General features: G+C 42.3%; 1 protein-coding gene across 1 annotated transcript in view; it reads left to right on the top strand.

The window, feature by feature from the left end:
• Positions 1-3,009: 3,009 nt before the first annotated feature.
• MARCHF1 (membrane associated ring-CH-type finger 1) overlaps positions 3,010-20,618 on the top strand; it is a 181,921-nt gene continuing 164,312 nt past the window's right edge. Inside the window, exon 1 of the mRNA XM_065405553.1 lies at positions 3,010-3,111. Within this exon, the coding sequence (XP_065261625.1) occupies positions 3,010-3,111 (102 nt within the window). The remainder of the gene's footprint in view (positions 3,112-20,618) is intronic.

Here is a 20,618-nt window from a genome sequence, read left to right as displayed (position 1 = left end):
TTGTTCCTAGGCTCCAAGGATGCATGTGCACATGTGGACACAGACACAAAATGGTTAATCAGCCAAAGAAACAAAATCCATATTCGTGGTGGGAGGGGCATGGCTGAGAAGCCCTAGATGGGAACCCCACTAGCAAATGATTCAACCCACATTGTGTAAGGCTTGCCCAGAATCCCAGAGAGACTAGCCAAGGGACAATTGATTTTAATGATCAGAGGAATTAAAAGCAGCCCCGAATCCATTCCCTCTCTCCAGAAATTGGTGTAGAAGGGCAGTACAGCTCCACATCCTTATTGGAAACCGCACAAGCAAATGATCAGTCATGCAGTGCACCCCAGTCCAGCGCCAAGTACCATCAAAAGGAGAGCAACAGTTCATCCTCTGGCACTTGTAGGTCAACGGAGCTAATCACATTGTCACCCAGTAGTTATAGGTACCCACGTCCAATCACAAAATAACACAGGCACCATGTGACAAAACTCAGTCATTAATCACAGGGTACGGCGTAGCAAAACATTTTTAATGATGTTTTTTAAAACCAATCTTAAAAATTATACTGAAAATATAAGAAATTTCAAAGAAATCAAGATGTTTTCACAAAACAATTTCACTTCCCTCAAAACAGCATTTTTTGACCAAATTATTGTTCATTTGTCTCAAAATTTTTGACCAGCTCTAATAGGGATCAAGATTTGCTGCCATTCCAAAATTGCGTGGTGGGCTGTGTGACCAGTATCTAGAACACCAGAAAATGCCATCACGCTTAACAAAAATTATTAGCCTTACTGCATTGTCAGTGAAGGCTTTAGAATGAACATGAACACAATGGATGGTCTTTTCATACGTAGAGGTAGTTTTCCCAGAGTAGAGTTTGGCAAATGTTGACAGGTTAGTATGGGGATGTTTGCATTATTGCTGCTCATCCTGAACCTATTCTGTGTATGAATCCTTCAATCTGGTGTTTGGATAGGCACTAAAAATCATTTTTGGAAACTTGGAAGTCAAATTGTGATTTTTAATTAGCTAATATTTTAAGGACAGCAGCTGTTCATGCACCTGTAGACTGTTTTGATTGTTACATATTTTACCCTTTGGATTTAATAATAGTTTGTGCACAGGGCTGTATGGTTGCATGTTACTTTAAAGACACAAAACTGTGCCAATTTATATATTACGTTTGACAATATTCAAGAAACATAATTTAAAACTGATACTTTGTTATAAGACTTAATCCTGCAAGGTGCTGAGCACTCTGATCCAACACAGCTCTTAAATAATATGCATCTATAAGCATGTAAGATTAACCAGTGCTTAAATGTAAGCAAATGAGTAAATCCTTTGCTGGATCAGACTGCTGATACTTTGAAGGACTGATCCCTAAAGGAGTCTACAAGAAAGATTTTTCTCTCACTAAGGTGAAAATGGATTTGACTAAATGTATGTTACATTGATTAGATGAACATTTTATATTAATACTTTGCATTTCGTGTGATGATCTCAAGACACTTCACAAGGATGGGTAAGTATTATCATGCTCAAAGAGATAGTGATTTACCCCATCGTAAGTAGGACAGAATTACAGCTATTACCCAAGTGTCATGACTTAATTCCATGCTCTAACCAATAGAAAAATGCTGCCTCATCCATTTAATTCCTTTAATTAAGCATTAAATAAGGCAGACAGTTTGGGAATGGTAATACCAGGATATGTGAATGCCTATCAAAATATTATGTCTTGAGATCTCTTCTTGGACTACTGGTAGGTCAATAATGAGAACCCAAGAAGGGTGAAGATATAATCATCATCTGATTTTCCTATTCATGACTTAGATAGTACAGTGATGAACATTATAGGAAAATCTAAAATGGATAGAATTACACCCACACAGTGTTTTCTTTGTTGTTAAAGTGCAGTTCGTTTAAACATTTTGGTCTTGATTTTCATGAAAGGTCTTTATCATTTCCCCATTTACATTGTTCAGATCCATTTAATTCAAATCTTTTCTCATTAAGAGTAGTAATAACTCATCAATCTGTTAGCAAAATCTTTTTGTTACTTTTCATAATGCTATAGAATGGCCTATTTTAAATCCTGAAATGTTATAAACCACCAGATTGTTAATTGCTTCAGATGCTGTGAAAAATAATTACTCCAAATTATTTTTGATATTTAATTGGCAGTGTAATGCATTTAACTAAAGACCTAACTATACTATTTCAAATTGGGTAGTGTGGTGGAAAAGTAGATTGTAAAATTTTGCAAGTGAAAATATTACGTTTCCTGTAGAGTTTTCACATTTAATAGAAAACTACCACTGATGGATCTCCAGATATCTCCAAGATAAAAATATAATGTTCAGTCAAACCACTCCAAGATAGCTAAAACTAATGTGCGGTACAATTTCCGCTCCATACAGGTTATGTATTATATATAGCTAATGTATCTAAAGGAGCATGTGTGTTGATTTTTTTGCTATTTGCAATGAAAATTCCCCTTCCTGTCTGACGCCAGTTGTTCAGGCTGAGAATGTGTGTGTTTGGGTGTGTGTGTTCGTGTTCGTGTTCATGTTCGTTCACCCAGTTGATTTGTACTCACTTCGCTCCACACCTTTAGGGCTCCTGGATGAAATTTGATATCTATTGATTGTTTCAGGCAATGTGTGAGCTATAGGGGTAATACCATTCTCACAGCTAGGCTATAATATAATTCCCCTAGAAGGTGGCATGTTTCAGCAAGAGATATTTTTAATTTTAGATAAGGGAATTTTCTGGTACTGAAATAGTATTAGTGCATGTAATACATATTATAAGTATACAGTTCTCTTTCTGTCTGCATGGTTTATTTCAACTACACTTTTTTCTGTAAAAAATGTTTATTACCTTGTTTAGACACAGTCTAAAGTGCTGTTAAAAGGCATGCACGCAACGAACTTAAAGTGTCAATGTTTCAGGGAATCTAAATTATTTTCAGAATTTCAGACATTGAGAAGGGATAAGTGGAAGGAGAAAATGTTGGGCTGGTGTCAAGCGATAGCTCGTAACCCTCACAGACTCCCAAACATCACAAGAACACCCGAGGTCTCAGGTGATGCTTCACATACCTCTACCTTGGTGAGTGAAAAGTTACATTTAATGATGGTATGCAGATGAACCTCAAAACTGCTTGAATAAATTTTAAGAAAAGTAGTGTTTGCCCTTCATCTTTCTATATTTGAATCACTTTGGCATCATTTGCTATTTTCGGTTTTTCACTTGCCAGTTTTCCGTCTTTTCTGTCATGCATTGTCCATTCCATTTTTCATGCCACAATCTTAGTAATAAGAAAATGTCTGAGATAAATCTGTACTTTTACTCCCTTTGGTTTGAAAAATGGTATCAGACTATCAAATCTGCCCCACTGTGACTTGATTAAGGTCTGTGCTTGCTGCTGTTACTCATACAAGTAGACCCATTTAGGTCAGTGGACTATTCATACAGTAAAGACAGTATAGGTTGCAGAGTCTGGCCCCTAGACAAATGGCTCTAGCACCAATAAAAATCATTTGTGTATTCAGTTCTTCTAAAACTGCACGGAACACTACCTGTTTAGATGCGTATTGAGTTGAATATTTGACACAATGTGGATGAAATTTTAGAAATGCTTACCATTTCTCTTTGCTAAGATGGAAAGAGGACATTAGCTGGAAGCCCAGTTCCTGATGTAAAACAAGACCTGGCTCCTGCCGGATATGAATGGTGTTCTTTGCTGGCAATTACACCTCTTAAATCAACTTATTTTTCCTCCTTTTTATTTCATGCACTGTGGTTGTTGGTTTATTATTCAAAAACTTTGTAACAGTTAATTAAGTTTAAAATGAACATGTTAAGACTTACAATTGTGACTCTCTCTCTCCAAGATGTTACAGTATGGTATATGCATTAGTTACATGAAACTGAGTGTTAAATTGGCCTCCTTTGAAGTTTCATTCAGTCTTTGTCACTTGTTTTGACTTGGGCATTTATTCTGTGAAGACACTTTTCTTTTTATTGAAATTCCTATTGTAACTTTTGCGTTAAGGTGATGGAGAATTGCTCCTTAAGCGAAAACAAATGATCTGTCAGTTTTCCCACTTATCTCTCCCCCGCCCCACTTTTCAGGAATATTTAACATTTTCAGTGTTTTACATGAGGCAGGCATCTCATGTCAAGCATTACTAAAGAGTTGTCAAGAAGAAACATTAGAACAGGGAACCAGAAAGAGGAGAACAGTTGTTGAAACATGGACCTGACATCAAAACAGAAAAGCAAATGATTGTTTAAAACCAGGTTTCTTTACAGAGGAATGTGGTAGTATGGAGAGGTGCTGGAGGGGGAGAGGAGACATACAGAACTGCAGCAAGCTACATAGCAGAGGTTCAAACTCTGGTGAAAAAAACCCTTTAGTGTTACTTAACATGGCAAAGTTCACTAGTTTCTTGGTATTCATGTACTGTATGCTGTTGGGATGAAAAGCAAGTCCGCTAATTTCAGATTATTATACTTAATGTTTAAATAATTCCAAAGAATTTAAGATAGTTGTATTTGGAGATGAAATGTACTTTATCTGAAAGTAAAAGGAGAGAGGAAGAGAGAGTGAGAGAAAAACAAAACTTGTGAGCCCTGAATCCTATTTTAAGTGTGTTTCCCCTTCACTTTGATGGTGGCAATGTTTGGTGAACTCCAGGTCCTAAAGAGAATTTACCCCACCACATAACTTTAAATGCATGAAAATCTGTATTTAGAGCCCAATTGTGTCCTTAATTCCTGTTATAATTGTCATCAATTTGAATGTCTCAGAGCAAAGCACTGCGGTCAAGCAGGCAGGGGTTGGAACTTGTAATTGGGAGGTCTGGATTATATTTCTAGCTCAACTGATTAATGATAGCTTGAGGGGACAATGAGGTTAGCTGGCACTTATTTATTCTGTGTATCTATTTATAATTATTAAAAAATTACAGTGGTATATATCTATATGAGAAATATATATGTCTGTAGATCTAATTGTATTGTAACCTCCCCCAATCCTTTTGTGGCCCTAAGCCACCTGTATTCACACCTACTGCAATGATTTTTGTACAAAAGATGCCTTGTGCTGTGTCATTTGAAAACCAATAACACACTTGTCAATAATATCATTGTAAAGTATGTGTAATAATACTCTGTGTGAAATTATGGATGACTCACTAATAGGTGACTAAAGGTGTTTAGACCAGGCATGTCAGGGGGAATTGGTAAACAGGTTTCTCTTTTTTTTTTTTAAAAAAAAGAGGCAGACACCTGAAATCAAGCGGGGCCCAAATTCAGTGGACTATTCACTTGTATGGAGGGTTGCAGCAGGCAAAGATAATTTGCATAGTAATAACTACCAGCGAGGAAGGAACCAGCATGGAGACTTATCTTCCAGATCTCATGGCTCCTCTACTCACCATGAACTAATCAACTTTATCTGTGAGTACCTTTCAGAAGGACACATTTCAAAGATTCACTGAACTAAAAAGAGAGGGGGGAGTAAACCCTTAAGTTATCCATCCTTCAATTTAAAGAGATAAAGAAACCCAGCAATTTGATCTCTGTAATGGATCCTGGCCAGGCCAGCCAGTAAAAAGCTGGAGGGAAGACTGAAGGTGAAAGAAAACATCTTGAACAAAGACTGTATCTTGCTAGATTAATTGTTGGACTTTTAGATGCATGTGTCTGCTTTTATTTGCTTGTAACTATTCCTACCTTTATTTCTTTTTATTGATATAGAGTCATAGATTTTTTTTAAGGCCAGAGGGGACCATCATAATCATCTAGTCTGACCTGCACATTGCAGGCCACAGAACCTCACTCAAACGCCCCTGTAATAGACCCCTAACCTCTGGCTGAGTTACTGAAGTCCTCAAATCATGATTTAAAGACTTCAAGTACAGAGAATCTATCATTTAAACCTGCAAATGACAAATGCCCCATGCTTCAGAGGAGCATGAAAAACCTCAGGGTCTCTGCCAATCTGATCCAAAGGAAAACTCCTTCCCCACACTACATATGGTGGTCAGTTAGACCCTAAACATTAGGACAAGACCCGCCAGCTAAACACCTAGGAAAGAATTCTCTGTAGTAACTCAGAGCCCTCCCTGTCTAGTTTCCCATCACTGGCTGTTGGAGATATTTGCTGCTACTAGTCGCAAATCAGCTATATGCCACTGTAGGCAGTCTCACCAACCCCTCCATAAACTTATCAAGCTCAGTCTTGAAGCCAATTAGGCTTTTTACCCCCATTGCTCCACTTTGGAAGGCTGTTATAGAACTCACTCCTCTAATGGTTAGAAAACTTCTAGTCACTTAATCCATCCTCTTTTGTCAATAAACTTGTTTTGCTTTCATTATAAATAATCAGTGTTAGATCAGTTCAGTAAAGTCTGTGCTTCTAGTAAGCTGATAGGTTGGAATATTCTACTGTCTCTGTGAGGGTTCAGTGAGAGAGATTGGATGCTGCAGGAGGACAGTTTTGGAGCAGATTTGGGGCTGAGAGGGTACTAAGGTCAGCCTGCCAGGAGTATCCAAGTTGAGCAAACTCAGAGTGAGGCTCGTGGGCTGCAATCAGGCTGTTGAGGTCAGAGCTCTGAACTGCAGTTGCACAGTCACAAGACACCCAAGTTACAAGGCAGACATTGACTAAACCCCTTACAGGCCTGAGTGAACCCTAGAATGTCACAGTTATGTAGTCAGCAGGATTTACACAGTTTGTTAGTTAATTGGTTGGCTAATTGAGGTTCACACTGAGAAGCTGGTTTTAAGTGATTCACAAGTTAGAAGGTTGAAAACAGGTTATGGTTTTATTATTTTCAGTTTATTTGTTTTGGGTAAGAGAATTAGAACAAGAGTAAAACATAAACATGCGCGTCAGCAAAGCAACCACAAAGTGAGAGCTGACTAAGGTGGAGAATGACAGAATAAAAGAGGAGCATGAACACCAAAATTGGTTAGCTGAGCATGACGACAAAAAGCATGAACACCAAAGATGGGAAGCTGCCTGGAGATCTAAAGAATGAGAAGCAGCACTCTGGTGAGCCCTGGAAGCTGAGAGTCAGGGAAGGGAGAAGGAAGCAGCTGCATATCACCAAGCTCTGGAGCAGAAAGGAAACCCAAGAAAAAGAGAAGGAAAGGGTGTATGCCCAGAGCATAATGGATAAATAGGGTCAGATCCCACAATCCCCAGGTACTCCCACCATCCAAGGAATGCTCAGCTGGGAAAAGCTGTGCCCTGCATACAAAGAAGCAGACTGTGTTGAAGAATACCTTGCCACTTTTTATGTGAAGTTCATAAAGTTCCAGAGGACAAGGAAGTTCCAACATTGATTAGTAAGCTTTTGGGTAAAGCATTACATGTGTTTAATGAAATGCCAGTTGATAAGGCTTTGCAATAAGATGACTTTTAAATAGGGTTACCATATTTCCACAAGCAAAAAAGAGGGCACGGGGGGGAGCCCCGCTCTAGCCCCGCCCCTGCCCCACCCCCATCCACTCCCTCCCACTTCCCACCCCCTGATTGCCCCCCTCAGAACCCCCAACCCCTCCCCACTCCTTGTCCCCTGACTGCCCCCTCCTGGGACCCCTGCCACTAACTGCCCCCTAGGACTCCACCCCCTATCTAAGCCGCCCTGCTTCTTGTCCCCTGACTGCCCCTCCTGAGAACCCCCTACGACCCTACCTGTCCCCTGACTGCCCCGACCCTTATCCACACCCCCACCCCATATTCACACCCCCGCCCCCAGACAGACCCCCGGGGACTCCCATGCCCTATCCAACTGCTCCCCGCCCCCTGACAGAACCCCCAGAACTCCTGACCCATCCAATCCCCTCTGCTACCTGCCTGCCTCGACCCCTCTCCACACCCCTGCCCCCCTGACAGCTCCCCCAGAACCCCCGACCTATCTAACCCCCCCGCTCCCTGTCCCTGACTGTCCCAACCCCTCTCCACACCCCGTCCCCCTGACAGCCCCCCCCAAACTCCTGACCCATCCCTGTCCCCTGACCAGGGCCGGCTTTAAAGAGCCCAGGAATCGGGCTGCACTCCGGCTGGAGCTCCGGCCGGGGTTGCGGGGCTTGGGGCCGGGCCGGAGGTGCTCGGCCGGGGCTGGGCCGGCGCGCTTGGCCGGAACCAGGGCCGGCGCTGCTGGGGCCCGAGCCGGGCCAGAGCCGGGCCGGCGCTGCTGGGGCCCGAGCCGGGCCGGGCCCGGGCCGGGGGTGCTCGGCCAGCGCCGGGCTGGCACACTCAGCCGGGACCGGGGTTGCCGCCCTGGGACTGGGGTCAGAGCCGCTGGGGCCTGAGCTGGGCCGGAGCTGCTGGGGCCGGAGGGAGCCGCTCGGCCAGGGCTGCGCCTCCCCGGAGCTCTCCTCCTCCTCCTCGCGCCCTCCCGCCCCAGCTTACCTGCTGCTGCCTCCCGCTTGCCCCTGCTTCTTTTCAGACTTCCCGCGAAGATCTGATTCGCGGGAAGCAGGGGAGGGGGAGGAGCAGGTGGGCGGAGTGTTCAGGGGAGTGGAGGAGGGGGAAGACAGCTGCGGGGCCGGACAGCGTGGTAAGGCTGCAGGGGATGGGGGGAGCCGGGAAGGGGCTTTGGGTGCCCAGCGGCACTTGGCCGCCGCTTTTCTGTCTATAAATAGCCGACCAGGGGGAAATCCCAGACATTTTTAGATTTTTAAAAATCCCCCCCGGACGGCTATTTATAGATCGAAAAGCCGGACATGTCCGGGGAAATCCGGACATATGGTAGCCCTATTTTAAAAGGCTGTATTGCAAAGGTCTCAAATTACTCCTGAAGTGTATAGATTGAAATTTAGAGCCCTCAAAATGCAAGACAAGAAGAGTCAGAGACAATGTGTGTGTAAATCGTGCAATTTGGATAAAAAATGGGCCAAGGGGAAGGAAGCAGGGAATTATGACCAGTTGCTTGATTGTTTTGCAGAGGAGCAGTTCCTGAGCATATGTTCTGAAGAAGTCAGATACACTGTTTGGGTAAATCCCTGGATTCTGTCCAAAATGCAGCACATCAGGCTGATTCCAAGCCAAAACAAGCCAAAATGTCACACCTTTGTAAATTACTTGTTTTGTTAGACTGTAGAATCACCAGGTTAGAGACTGTGTATTTGCTTGTATATAGCAGTTAGCACGCTGAGGTTTCACTCTGGATTGGGGCCCTTGAGTGTTATTGCAAAATAACTATTAAATAATTATAATCTGCCTTGGATTTCCCTTAACCTCTCTGCACCTCTATTTCCCTATCTGTAAAATGAGGCTATGGATCTTAAACACCTTTTAAAGCATATAAAGTGATGACAAGTGCTAGTTATTGTTATTACTTATTTAATTCTACTAGTAGGGTACAATTTGAGTCTTGGGTGACATCCTACCTCCCCTGAAGTCAATGTAAGCTTTGCTATCAACTTCAATGGTGCCATAATTTTATCCTTGTTTGGTTTACGTATACTCATAGTATAACTGTTCCTTTGTGAGCTCTTTCTCTACCTTTTGTCAGAGAATGTTTAATTTTTCTAATTTTGTGGCAAAACTGTATAATGTAGCGGAGATATTGGGCTCTAGGTAAGGGATGGGTTCCTCCCTGGCATATTGACAGCTATAGAGACTGCCTGGACCATACTGCCCAGATACAACAGCAAAATGGATCTGGAACCTGGGAAAGGATAATCCATCAGGAAAAAGATAATTCTCAGCAGCCAAGGGAGGGAGATGGGATCCACCAGCTCCCACTAACCCTTTGGGACCCAACTCCAGTTACACTCCTCACCTGCCTTTCCCAGGTATTCTGCAGGTGTTTATGGAACTCTAAGGCTGCAATATCCTTGGGATCCTAGTGGAATAGATAGAACAAGGACTATTGGACTGTTCTTGGTGAGTCATGAGCCTCATATCTGAATGAGCTCTGCCTACTCCTCAGCAGTGTAAAATCACCTGCATGGGCTCAATCCCTGCTGTATGTGGTAGACTTTGCTATTTTTAGGGTGGTTTTTTGCGGGGGTGGCGGGGCTGGTGTGGGGGCAGATTTTGTGGCAGCAAGAGCCATTGTTCCCCTGCATATACTGTAGGGAATGACTTTGTTTTTGAAGAGGGATTGGATTGGATGATCCAGTAGGTGTTTTCCATCTTTATATGATTTTGTGATTCTGATGTGCATATATGGTCCTTTCTATTTAAATCCAATGCACCTAAAACCTTCTAGCATTTTCTTTTTTAGAATTTCATAGCAAATCTTTTCAGGATTGTGACCATGCTGAGAACCAGCACTCTGGTCACTGTAAATCCAATTAGCTTCCCCAGAGAGGGCCTGATTGAGGGAAGGAGTGGCTAATTACTAGATCAGCCTGGGCTGGAGATAATTAGTCCATTAACTGCAAAAGTAGAAAAGGAGCACAGGAAGGAAGTGCACGGGAGAAAGAGAAAAAGAAAGGCCAGCAGCATCCAGGTAAGGGAGATCTCTGCATGTAAAGATCTCTTCCTTCTCCTGTCTCTGGCAAAAAAAGGGATGATGAATGTATGTCACTGTAAATAGAATTGCTGCACGGAAATGTAAAGGGGTAGTAGTTGGTATAACACAAATAAACTACATGGCAGCGGTCAGGGCCGGCTCTAGGATTTTGGCCGCCCCCCCCCCCATTTTTTAATTACCCCACCCCCGGCCCCGCCTCAACTCCGCCCCTTCCCCAAATCCCCAGCCCTGCCTTCTCCCCCCAGGCTCTCAAGCCTAGGAGGGAGGGAGGGAGGGGGAGAAGCGGCGCCCGCGCCGCGGCCACTCGGAGTCTCCCCCTCCCTCCCAGGTTTGAGAGCCCAGGTTTGAGAGCCTGGGAGGGAGGGGGAGACTCCGAGTGGCCGCGGCGCGGGTGCCGCTTCTCCCCCTCCCTCCCAGGCTCCCAAGTCTGGGAGGGAGGGGGAGCAGCAGCGCGCGAAACGGCCGCTCAGGATCTCCCCCTCCCTCCCTCCCAGGTTTGAGAGCCTGGGAGGGAGGGGGAGACTCCGAATGGCCACGGCACGGGCGCTGCTTCTCCCCCTCCCTCCCAGGCTCCCAAGTCTGGGAGGGAGGGAGGGGGAGCAGCGGCGCGCAAAACGGCCGCTCGGGATCTCCCCCTCCCTCCCAGGTTTGAGAGCCTGGGAGGGAGGGCGAGTAGCGGCGCGCGCGAATCAGCTGTTCCGCGCGCCCTGGCAGCAGCAGCGGAGGTGAGCTAGGGCGGCCGGGGCACATTTTTAGGGGCGGCATTCTGGCGCCGGCCATGCCGCCCCTAAAAATGTGCCGCCCCAAGCACCAGCTTGTTTTGCTGGTGCCTAGAGCCGGCCCTGGCAGCGGTTACAAACCGGAGATGTTAGACCCATTTGTGTAGAAACACAGGAGCAGAGGACACACGCCCTGTCACAATGATCATGATAAACACTCATTCCTATGCCTTGTTAGGGGAATTTTACAGATTGGGAAGGTCTGATTAAGAGTGTTATATCTTTACAAAAATGAATTACTCCAGCCTAGCTTTTCTTTTCCACTGCTTCACTTCCAACATTACCCAGCTAAGTGCTTCTTCAATCAGGAACTGGACTGCTGGTGTTTTACTGAATTTCCATCCAGTTTAACAAATCCTGTAAATCCATTCATCTCTGTACTCCTCCTATGAGTGTTATGGATTTTCTTGCATCCTGCCGAAGATTGAGTATGCTTTAAATTGCTGATAGCAACTGTAAGTACTCTCCCCAGAGACAACTACGGTACCATGGGGTGTGTGTGTGTGTGTATGTATATATATGTGTTTGTATCCACCTATGTATGTGTGTTACGGAGTGGCAGTGGTAGTTTCATACAAGCTGAATTTAGCTTCCATTTTTAGCCCGATTTTAAATTCCCCAAAGATTAATGTTCCCACTAAAATTCTGCAGGCTGCATTTCATCAGAGGAACTTGCTAAAATTCACAAAATTACTGTATTTTGAAATAATTTACTAGCCTTTCCCCTTGAATTTGTTTGCGTATTTCCCCAAAAATGATTGGCTTAGAAATTCCAAATATGTTCTGATGGCTTTTCTAAGAAAAAATACCTTTTAGTGTTCTGAAAGGAGGAGAAGCAGGTTCATGTGGAAATTACAAATATATAATAAACATAAAAGCACATATAATATTTCTGTGACAGTCCAGTCAGGTTCAAGGTGCAGCCTATATCAATGAGGAGTTGTATCATCACTTGTCCTGCAACCCCAGGCACCTTACAGTGCCTTGCTACGATAGCTTCCAACCTGGGACTTTCACAAGCAGGTCACACCCTGAATGTCTGTGTGCTTACCCAGCTCTGGTTCAGCTGCTCTCACCCTAGCAGCCTGTTTTCAGCCTCATTCTGGCTTCCCTCAGCCTTATTACAACAAGCTAGATGACCCCAAATGTACCCCGAGTCCTGAATTTTCATTGTTTCTGATTTTACCATGTTTATTTACAAAGAAGACCGATAAATAGTCCCGTCCCCCCCCGTCTGGGTGGGAACTGTTTTTCTTTGTTCGGCCACACACTTGAAAACAGAATATCAATGCAGTATCCATAATTCCTCCTGTAGTGTTAATACATACATTTTACACTGATATTCATCACCGGTGTGTTATAGGCATTTGTAAAAGACCTTACTGTGACTGGGTGCCTGGAATGGACCACACTGAGAATGCCACACTCAGGGCAGACTGCAAGAAACAGAGCAGACAATCCCCCAAAACTGGTGGTTTATTCTGTAATTAGATTCACCAAACCAGTACACAAAAGAGCTTCTATAGCACCACACTGGTTAACAAGAAGCCAAACACAGTCCTCTTCAGGCATTCCAGACCTTGGCTCTCATCCGAACAAATAGGGTTTTCAGTAACCTCTCACTATATTAGACCAAGTCACCATATATAAGGTTCTACCCAAGGGACAGACATTTACCCCCAGGTCAACATATATTTTAGATCTTACCCAAATATCACACTGTCAGCCAATCCTTAGTAAACTAACTAAAGATTTTATTAGTAAAAGAAAAGGAGAGGTATTGAATGGTTAAAGAATCCGATACATACAAGTGATTTTCAGTGTTCATAGATCAGGATTATAGCAGTGATGGAATAGACTGCTGGTTTGCAAAAGTCTGGGTAACTTCCAAAAGACTGGAAGGTCCTCAGTCCATAGTTCAAAATACTTCGTTCAGTTATAAATCCACAGTTCAGAGAATTGGAGCAGGAAAGAGGCAAAATAGAGATGTCTCAGGTGTCTTTTATATCCTCTGCCATGTGCATGGAAATTTACTGTCCCAAACACAGCCCACGTGTATGGAAAGATGACAAAGATGGAGCCTGAGGTCACCTGTCCATATCACATGCCCTTATATGTTTTGCTGAATCACAGAGGTTGCCACTGGCTCCACACTGCCGGAGGCGTCCTCAGGAAGAACTATCTGGAGAGTTGATTCTTCTTAATGGCCCATCAAGCTTGAATAGTCCATTCACAATGGGCTGGCAAGACTGTATATAAATTACCTTGTGGGTGTCACCCCAAGAACAAACACATTTGAGATACAAATACATAGCCAATATTCATAACTTTAGATACAAAGATGATTCATGGATTTAATCAGGATAATCATACTTGACAGACTAACTTTTCCATTGATACACTATATGATACACTTTGTACAAGATTTGTTGCAATTATATTATAATGGTATCAATAATAATATAAATGATCACCCATCTTTTATACAGTGTCACACTTACATGATACATTAATATTCTATTCAATCAGTTGATTCAGTTGGTGGTTATTTGAGGTTTAGATTCTCCTGTCTTTGTAGCTCAGATAAAGTTTCTCTTCCCTGCTGAGATGTAACCAAGCTGTCTCTTCCCCCTACTTGATAGCTTTGTTTATCTGATACATAAATGTATTCTCATTGTCTTTCAACGTACTTTGGAAGTAACTGTCCTGTGGCAAAACTGCATTCCTTTGTCTATGGTGGGGTAGCTCCTGTGTGAGTGGCAAACGTTTTAAGAATTATAATTTATGTCCATAACTTTGCATCAGTTGCACCTACATCACACAATGATACAAATAACTGGTGAGTTATGAGCTTTCCAGTGATGTATTACAGGATACCTTTTAGATGCAAATGATAACAGTAGTGAGTTGGGGTACAGTGAGCTGGTCAGGCCAGCTGAAACACACTGCTGGACATCAGGGTGCCCCTTGCATTCTACCCTTGGGCTGTTCTTAATGTCACAACTTCACACTAGTTAGGCAGGAAAGAGAATTACTAGCTTATTCAAACATGTCTAGGAAAGGAAGAGTGAAATACTGTGGAAGGAGCTTAGAGAGGAAAAGGCAGAGGAAGAGCTTACCCAGCCTATGGGTCAGGAAGCATGGGGGAAGTATGAAACTCAAGGACTGCATACTACTTATGAAGTAAGGTTAAGCTCTGTTTTGGTTGCTTGGTTTGTTTGGATCAGGCTGAAGAAAGCTCTGATTCCATGTAGATTAAACCAAAGTAGACAAGCGCTACTTAAGAGACTTCACTCAACTTGGACGCTAGAGATTGTTCTTATTATTTAAAGGAAGACTCTGTAGCTATATAGCAGCATCTCTTTAAAAAAAAATAAAACTAAATATTTTAAAAGAATCCAGCAACATTTTGTCTTTGCAAGGGATCCTGGGTTCTCCTCCCTGCTCCTGTAAATGATCTTACCAGACAGGCTTAGCAGAACAGTTAGGAAAGAACAGTGTGATCCTTACACAATGAAGCATGCCATGATTATTGTGTGTTGTGAGAATTACATTAGAATGGGGAAGAAGTTGATCTAGAAGCAAAGTGGGGATGGGGTAGTATGAGGAAGAAAACCTTTCAGATTAAATATTTGCACAACATTTCAATTGGCTTTTTGCCAAACTATAAATAGGGCTATCTGTGAGGAGAATATTAATATAAAGATAACTGTTCAGCAGATGTGGCATGCAGGTCGTGCAGTGCATTGTGACGTGGGAGACTGATGAAGGACAGGTGCAATGTTAAACTACTCCAAAACCCCCACAAAGACAAGGGACCAAGGATATAAAACAGTGCTTTGACATGGAATAAGATGGTGAGTTATTCCAAATGCACTGAGAAGCTTTGTTCAAAGTAAATGAATGATATAAAATCTTATGGTTGTTATAAAACTATGTCTAAGAAACATAGCGAGAAATAGAGACTATTAAGTATAAGTCACTGGAATTAGTAGTAGCTGCCCAAAGTAATCCATCAGCTGTCTGTTTGTCAGTTCCTACTTGGTCACAGAAAACATCACCATAGTTGTAACTCTTAGGGGAGTACACTTGGCAGAGATTGCAAGATCTCAGTGACTCTGGACCCCAGTGTGGACCCTTTATGCTGGGATAGAGGCAGCCTGAGGGGGCCGTTTGTGCAAAAATTTACAAAGTAGCTGCCTACCCTGGAATTATTATGAAAGTATGGGGAGGAGCTTAGAGAGAGTTAATATTTCAAGTAATGAAAAAGTAGTATTAAGTATTAAGGTAGTGACAAAAAAGAACGGATAAGAAATTCAAATGAAGGTTGAAATTTCTTTTAACTAATACTCTTATAAAAATACTAGATAAAAATAATGCCTCAGTCCTATCATCAAATTCACTAAATTGTGTTATAATTGTAATGTTATTTTAAAAACCACTTAGAGAACATTGTTTACATGGCCAAGCACTCAAATGCCAGGAAATCCTTATGCACATAATTATGATGCATTTTATAATTACAGGATTTCATACAGTTTCTCAAAAAATACATTTATAATAGCCTACAATTAATTTTTATAAACTTTAGAAGCATGCAGTCTTAAAGTGGGGGAGAGGATGGTGCAAATGGTTTCAGATCCAGCAAAAAAAAATTGTGTGTGTGTGTCTGAAGGTCAGATTTTAAGCACTCTTTTGCCAACTACCTGCTCTCAGATGATGAGAAATTGTAGTTTTTCACACCACGTTAAGCACTGGGTACATATCTGGTATATCTTTTACTTACATTAATTTCATTGTTAGAATGATCCATTAACTGTGTTGATTTAGCATAACATTTTCTGAAGTGCCCAAATGACCTAGAACCTTAAGCCCATTTCAAAGGGGATTTAGGCCATAGGTGATCGAACAAGGGGTACTGGGGGTGCAGCTGCATCCCCTGTCTTGAAGTGGTTTCTATCATATACAGGGTTTACAGTTTGGTTCAATGGCTCTCAGCATCCCCACTATACAAATTGTTCCAGCACCCTTGAGTTAGGCCTTTGGGACCTAAGCCTGTGGGACCTAAGCTCCTAAGTCACTTAGGTGCTTTTGAATATTTTGCCCATACACAGCAAGTACTGCAGAGGGGCAAAGGAAGCCATGAGGCTTTCAGATTCTTTCAGTAACATCAATAGAGACAGTATTTGATTAGCCACTTCACTGCCCTCTCTTCACCTCCCCCACCCCTTCACACGCTGAGCCTGAGTCTATTTCTGTGAGGAGGGAAAGGTGGAAGAGAGAATGTGTCAGCATTGATGGAGCATGTTGGCTGAGACACTTGAACAGAAGCGTAGGGTGTGTAGTAGAACTGGTCAGAAAAAAATTGACCAAAAAAAAAGTTGCTGTAATTTGCCAATTCATCAAAATCAAAATGTTCTATGGGACTGTGTCAGTTTTAACAAAACTCCTTCAGAAATGATCCCACCTGCCCAGCTCCATGGCAACCTGCCTGGCAGGCTGATGGGAAGGTGGGCACCTGGGAGTCCTGGTTCCCAAGCTTGTATCTCATTCGCAGCTCAGCTCCCAGTGATTTAGGGCTCCCCCAGGCTCCCAAGGTTTCCATCATCCCTGGTTCCAGTGCTTCTTCCTGGAGCATGGTCTCCCAGCAGGGCTATGTGGAGAACAGTAATTCTGTTCTGCTGAGTATTTTTAAATTTTGTGGTTTTGTTCCAAATCAGAATGAAACCAAATTTTGAAATCTCAAAATCCTCCTTGAAATAAATGCTCTCTGCTCATCTCTTGTCTGGAGGATGGTTTGGGAATAAACTTTAAAAATGTAACTGACAAGATATAAACAAAATTTCAATGGTTTATATATGTCTGTCATCTGTCTTATCTATTTAGGACCTGATTCTGCAAACACTTGTGTGTGTGAGTGGTCCAATTGATTTAAATAGGAATATTCAGATTTGTAAAGTTACTTGTGTGTGTGTTTGCAGTAAGTGCTTGGGGTCAAAAAAGGTGGCACCATGTCTTCATGTGAATTCATCACATGCAAAGCACCTAGCACAATTGGGTTCCTGATCCTGATTCAGGTCTTTCAGCATTTTCACAATAAAAACACTAAATAATAATATATGATAATCTCTTCTCTCTAAGCTATGTGTTCTAATAGTTTGGGCCTTGATTCATTAAAGCAATTATACATGTGCTTCCAACCCATCGACATCAATGGGACATAAGCCTTAATTGCTTTGATGAGCTGAGGCCTTGGATCCATGTCCTATACATTTTTTTTTTTTTCAACCAGCATCAGTCTTTCACATACATAATTCAGGGGATGAGCCAGTTGATATCTAACTTATCTGAGCAGGCCAGCCTGCCTTTGATGCAACTGAGGATATAGTGTATTATTCACCTCTATCCTGCTGCGTAGCATACAAGCAACAACAACAACAAAAAGATGCATATGTGTGAACTGAAAGGTCAAAGGAGGGTAGTTTAATGCAGAAATGCAGGTCACAGATTACCATGGAAGCTGAAGAGCTTTTTCAATTTATTAGGTATGATATAATAAATAGTAATGCAAAAAAACCCGGAGAGAAACAACATAGAACAGTTTCTTTCAGAAGCATCAGAATAGCAAGCATGCTGTAAACTGTTTTATTTTAATATGTTAATTTGCTCAGCCTAGTTATTTGAAAGTACTGAATACTGAAACTGTGATTTAGTTTTAGATAAAGTATAAAATTTAATTTCAAAATAAAAAGAAAATCTCTTGATCTGAACATGAAATAATTGCCTCACTGATTTCCATCAGGGATATTGTAATTACTTACCGACTTTCCTGTAGGATAGGCTCATATTAAGAGAATATAGAAGTCCAACTGTTTTAACTTTTTTTTATTTTTTAACTCTTTTTAGCATAACACCACCAATACTGAGTGTGCTTTGCCATAAGGAAATTCTGTAGGTTAAAGCCAAAAGCTAGTGCATAGATACTACTATGATGAAGGCCATATAATTACCTGGACAGATAGATAGGGGTTGTGTTAATTATTTTCTCATTTACATGATTAATTGGTTAATGTAATTAGGTTAACAAGGCTGCAAAACAAGCTTATGATTTCACTGTATTAGGAGATCCACAAAAATTCCATGCAGACACTGCTGCTTGAAATCCAGTGCAGGCAGTGCACTGATGGTGGGTAGGAACTTTCCTGAATATACAGTACATGCTGAATTTATCCTAGGGAAATAAAATCGAATTTAACAATTCAGTAATTCTCAAGGATAAGAAAACAAATACCTTACATACCCCATACTTCCCAGCTTGTCAATTTCCACACACAACTTTCCATTCACTCTGAATTACATTTTCCTTATTGCAATGTACAAAGAAATAAGACATCTTATTTCCAAGGTCAGAATGATTCCACTTATGGAAATCAAACAAAACAGCATTATTCAACAGACATAATAAATTGGACACTGTTTATCATGTCTCACCATCTGTATGTCTGAAAAATGCAAAATTCAGTTGCATATGTCATGCTGTATTTATAATTGTGTATTTTGGAAACCTAGGAGCCACCCTATATAATATAGTTACTGCATGTTCCTATGGTTCAGCACCATTACTGCTGGCTTATGTTGGGTAGCTTTTAGAAGAATATGTGGAGCATACATAAATTCATAGGAATAAGAAAGGAGATAGTTTAACTTATTCTGAATCCCTCATGGTCCTTGGAACTAGAGGTTCACACCCCAGTAGGGTTGATTCACCCTTCATTTTTCTGAGGTTGGTAAACTGAGTTTCATGCAGTTTATTGTATATGAGTTTTTCAGAGAGGACCTTAAAATTGAGGTTCTCTCTGCTTTCAGGGACATTAAAAATGGTTGCCTGATCTATCAGTTAGGTATTAATTAAAGTTAAAGTTAAAGTTTCCAATTAACATGGTGTGGTTTGGCAGGGTTCAGCTGCCTTGAGATTAGGTTGGAAGTGAGGACCCTGGTGTATGCAGGAGAGATGCTCCCACTTGAAGACCTTCTGAATTTGTAATAGTTTTAAACACAACTAGCGATATCACAAACTACAATGTAGAAAAGTAGATAGAGAGACTAGAGGAATCAGAACTTACATACATATGCCATCCTTTGCAGGGAGTCCCATACTAGATAAGATGACCTAGGAGTGGTCCTTGGCCTGACAGTTTCCGGGAAATCTCTTGGGAGTGCATGGATGAAGTGTGACCTTTTTAGCAGAGGTTATGCCAATGCCTATTAGCAGATTCAGTAGCAGTTTCAGCCCCTTTCCTTATGTGTATTTTCTTATTCTATTAATGTTGATGTGTTCTGCTCCAATAGGTGACAAGGACTTTTACTTCAAGCTTATTAGCATGTATGTCAATTGTTACCATGGGATTCTCCCGGTCAAACATCTGCTGATATTCCTAACTTTAAATATCTAAAGATGGTGTAAACTGACATCTTGTAGTTATCTGTCAGCAGTTTAGCAACAGTTGCTTATAACAGCACTCTGTCTTGTTACACCTTGTCATATAAGGTCACTTACTGGGTAGCTGCTTATGTCAAGTCTTTAGGCTGTAGGTTATGGTTGATTTGGCTAAGCCAGGGGTCGGCAACGTTTGGCACGCGGCTCGCCACAGTAAGCACCCTAGCGGGCCAGGCCAGTTTATTTACCTGCTGACGCGGGAGGTTTGGCCGATCGCGGCCCCCACTCGCCGCGGTTCGCCATCCTGGGCCAATGGGGGCGGCGGGAAGCGGCGCGGGCCGAGGGATGTGCTGGCCGTGGCTTCCCGCCGCCCCCATTGGCCCGGGATGGCGAACCGCGGCCAGTGGGGGGCCACGATCGGCCAAACCTGCCACGTCAGCAGGTAAATAAACTGGCCCGGCCTGCTAGGGTGCTTACCCTGGTGAGCCGCGTGCCGAACGTTGCCGACCCCTGGGCTAAGCTATTATCTTACAGGCTTGAGACCTCTAGGCTTTTGCATTATTACCTTAATCAAGACCTGTACCCCATTTAGCATAACAACTGAGTACAAAATCCACACCATGTCTCAGTAAAAGTAAGAGTTTGTCCTGGTGTCCTTGCCCCAAAATTTCCCTTCTTCCTCATTATACACGTTGATTCCTGTTGCCGCCATGTCCATCCCTAGGTGATTTTTGTCAGTATATAGGACCCAGTCTTGCTTGGGATATTTTGAGATGAAAAGCTATGTAAATTAAGATAATTTTGTTTACCAATTTACAACTGTTTATAAAAGTTTCAGTTCCTCACATCTTTATTTGTAAGTCCTTTACCGCATCTCAGTGATGCATGATAGAAACG

This window comes from Emys orbicularis, chromosome 5 (genome assembly GCF_028017835.1).
Source record: "Emys orbicularis isolate rEmyOrb1 chromosome 5, rEmyOrb1.hap1, whole genome shotgun sequence".
Classification (NCBI taxonomy): Eukaryota; Metazoa; Chordata; order Testudines; family Emydidae; genus Emys; species Emys orbicularis.
The sequence above is the reverse complement of the archived record's forward strand: the minus strand, read 5'-3'. Positions and strand labels throughout refer to the sequence as shown.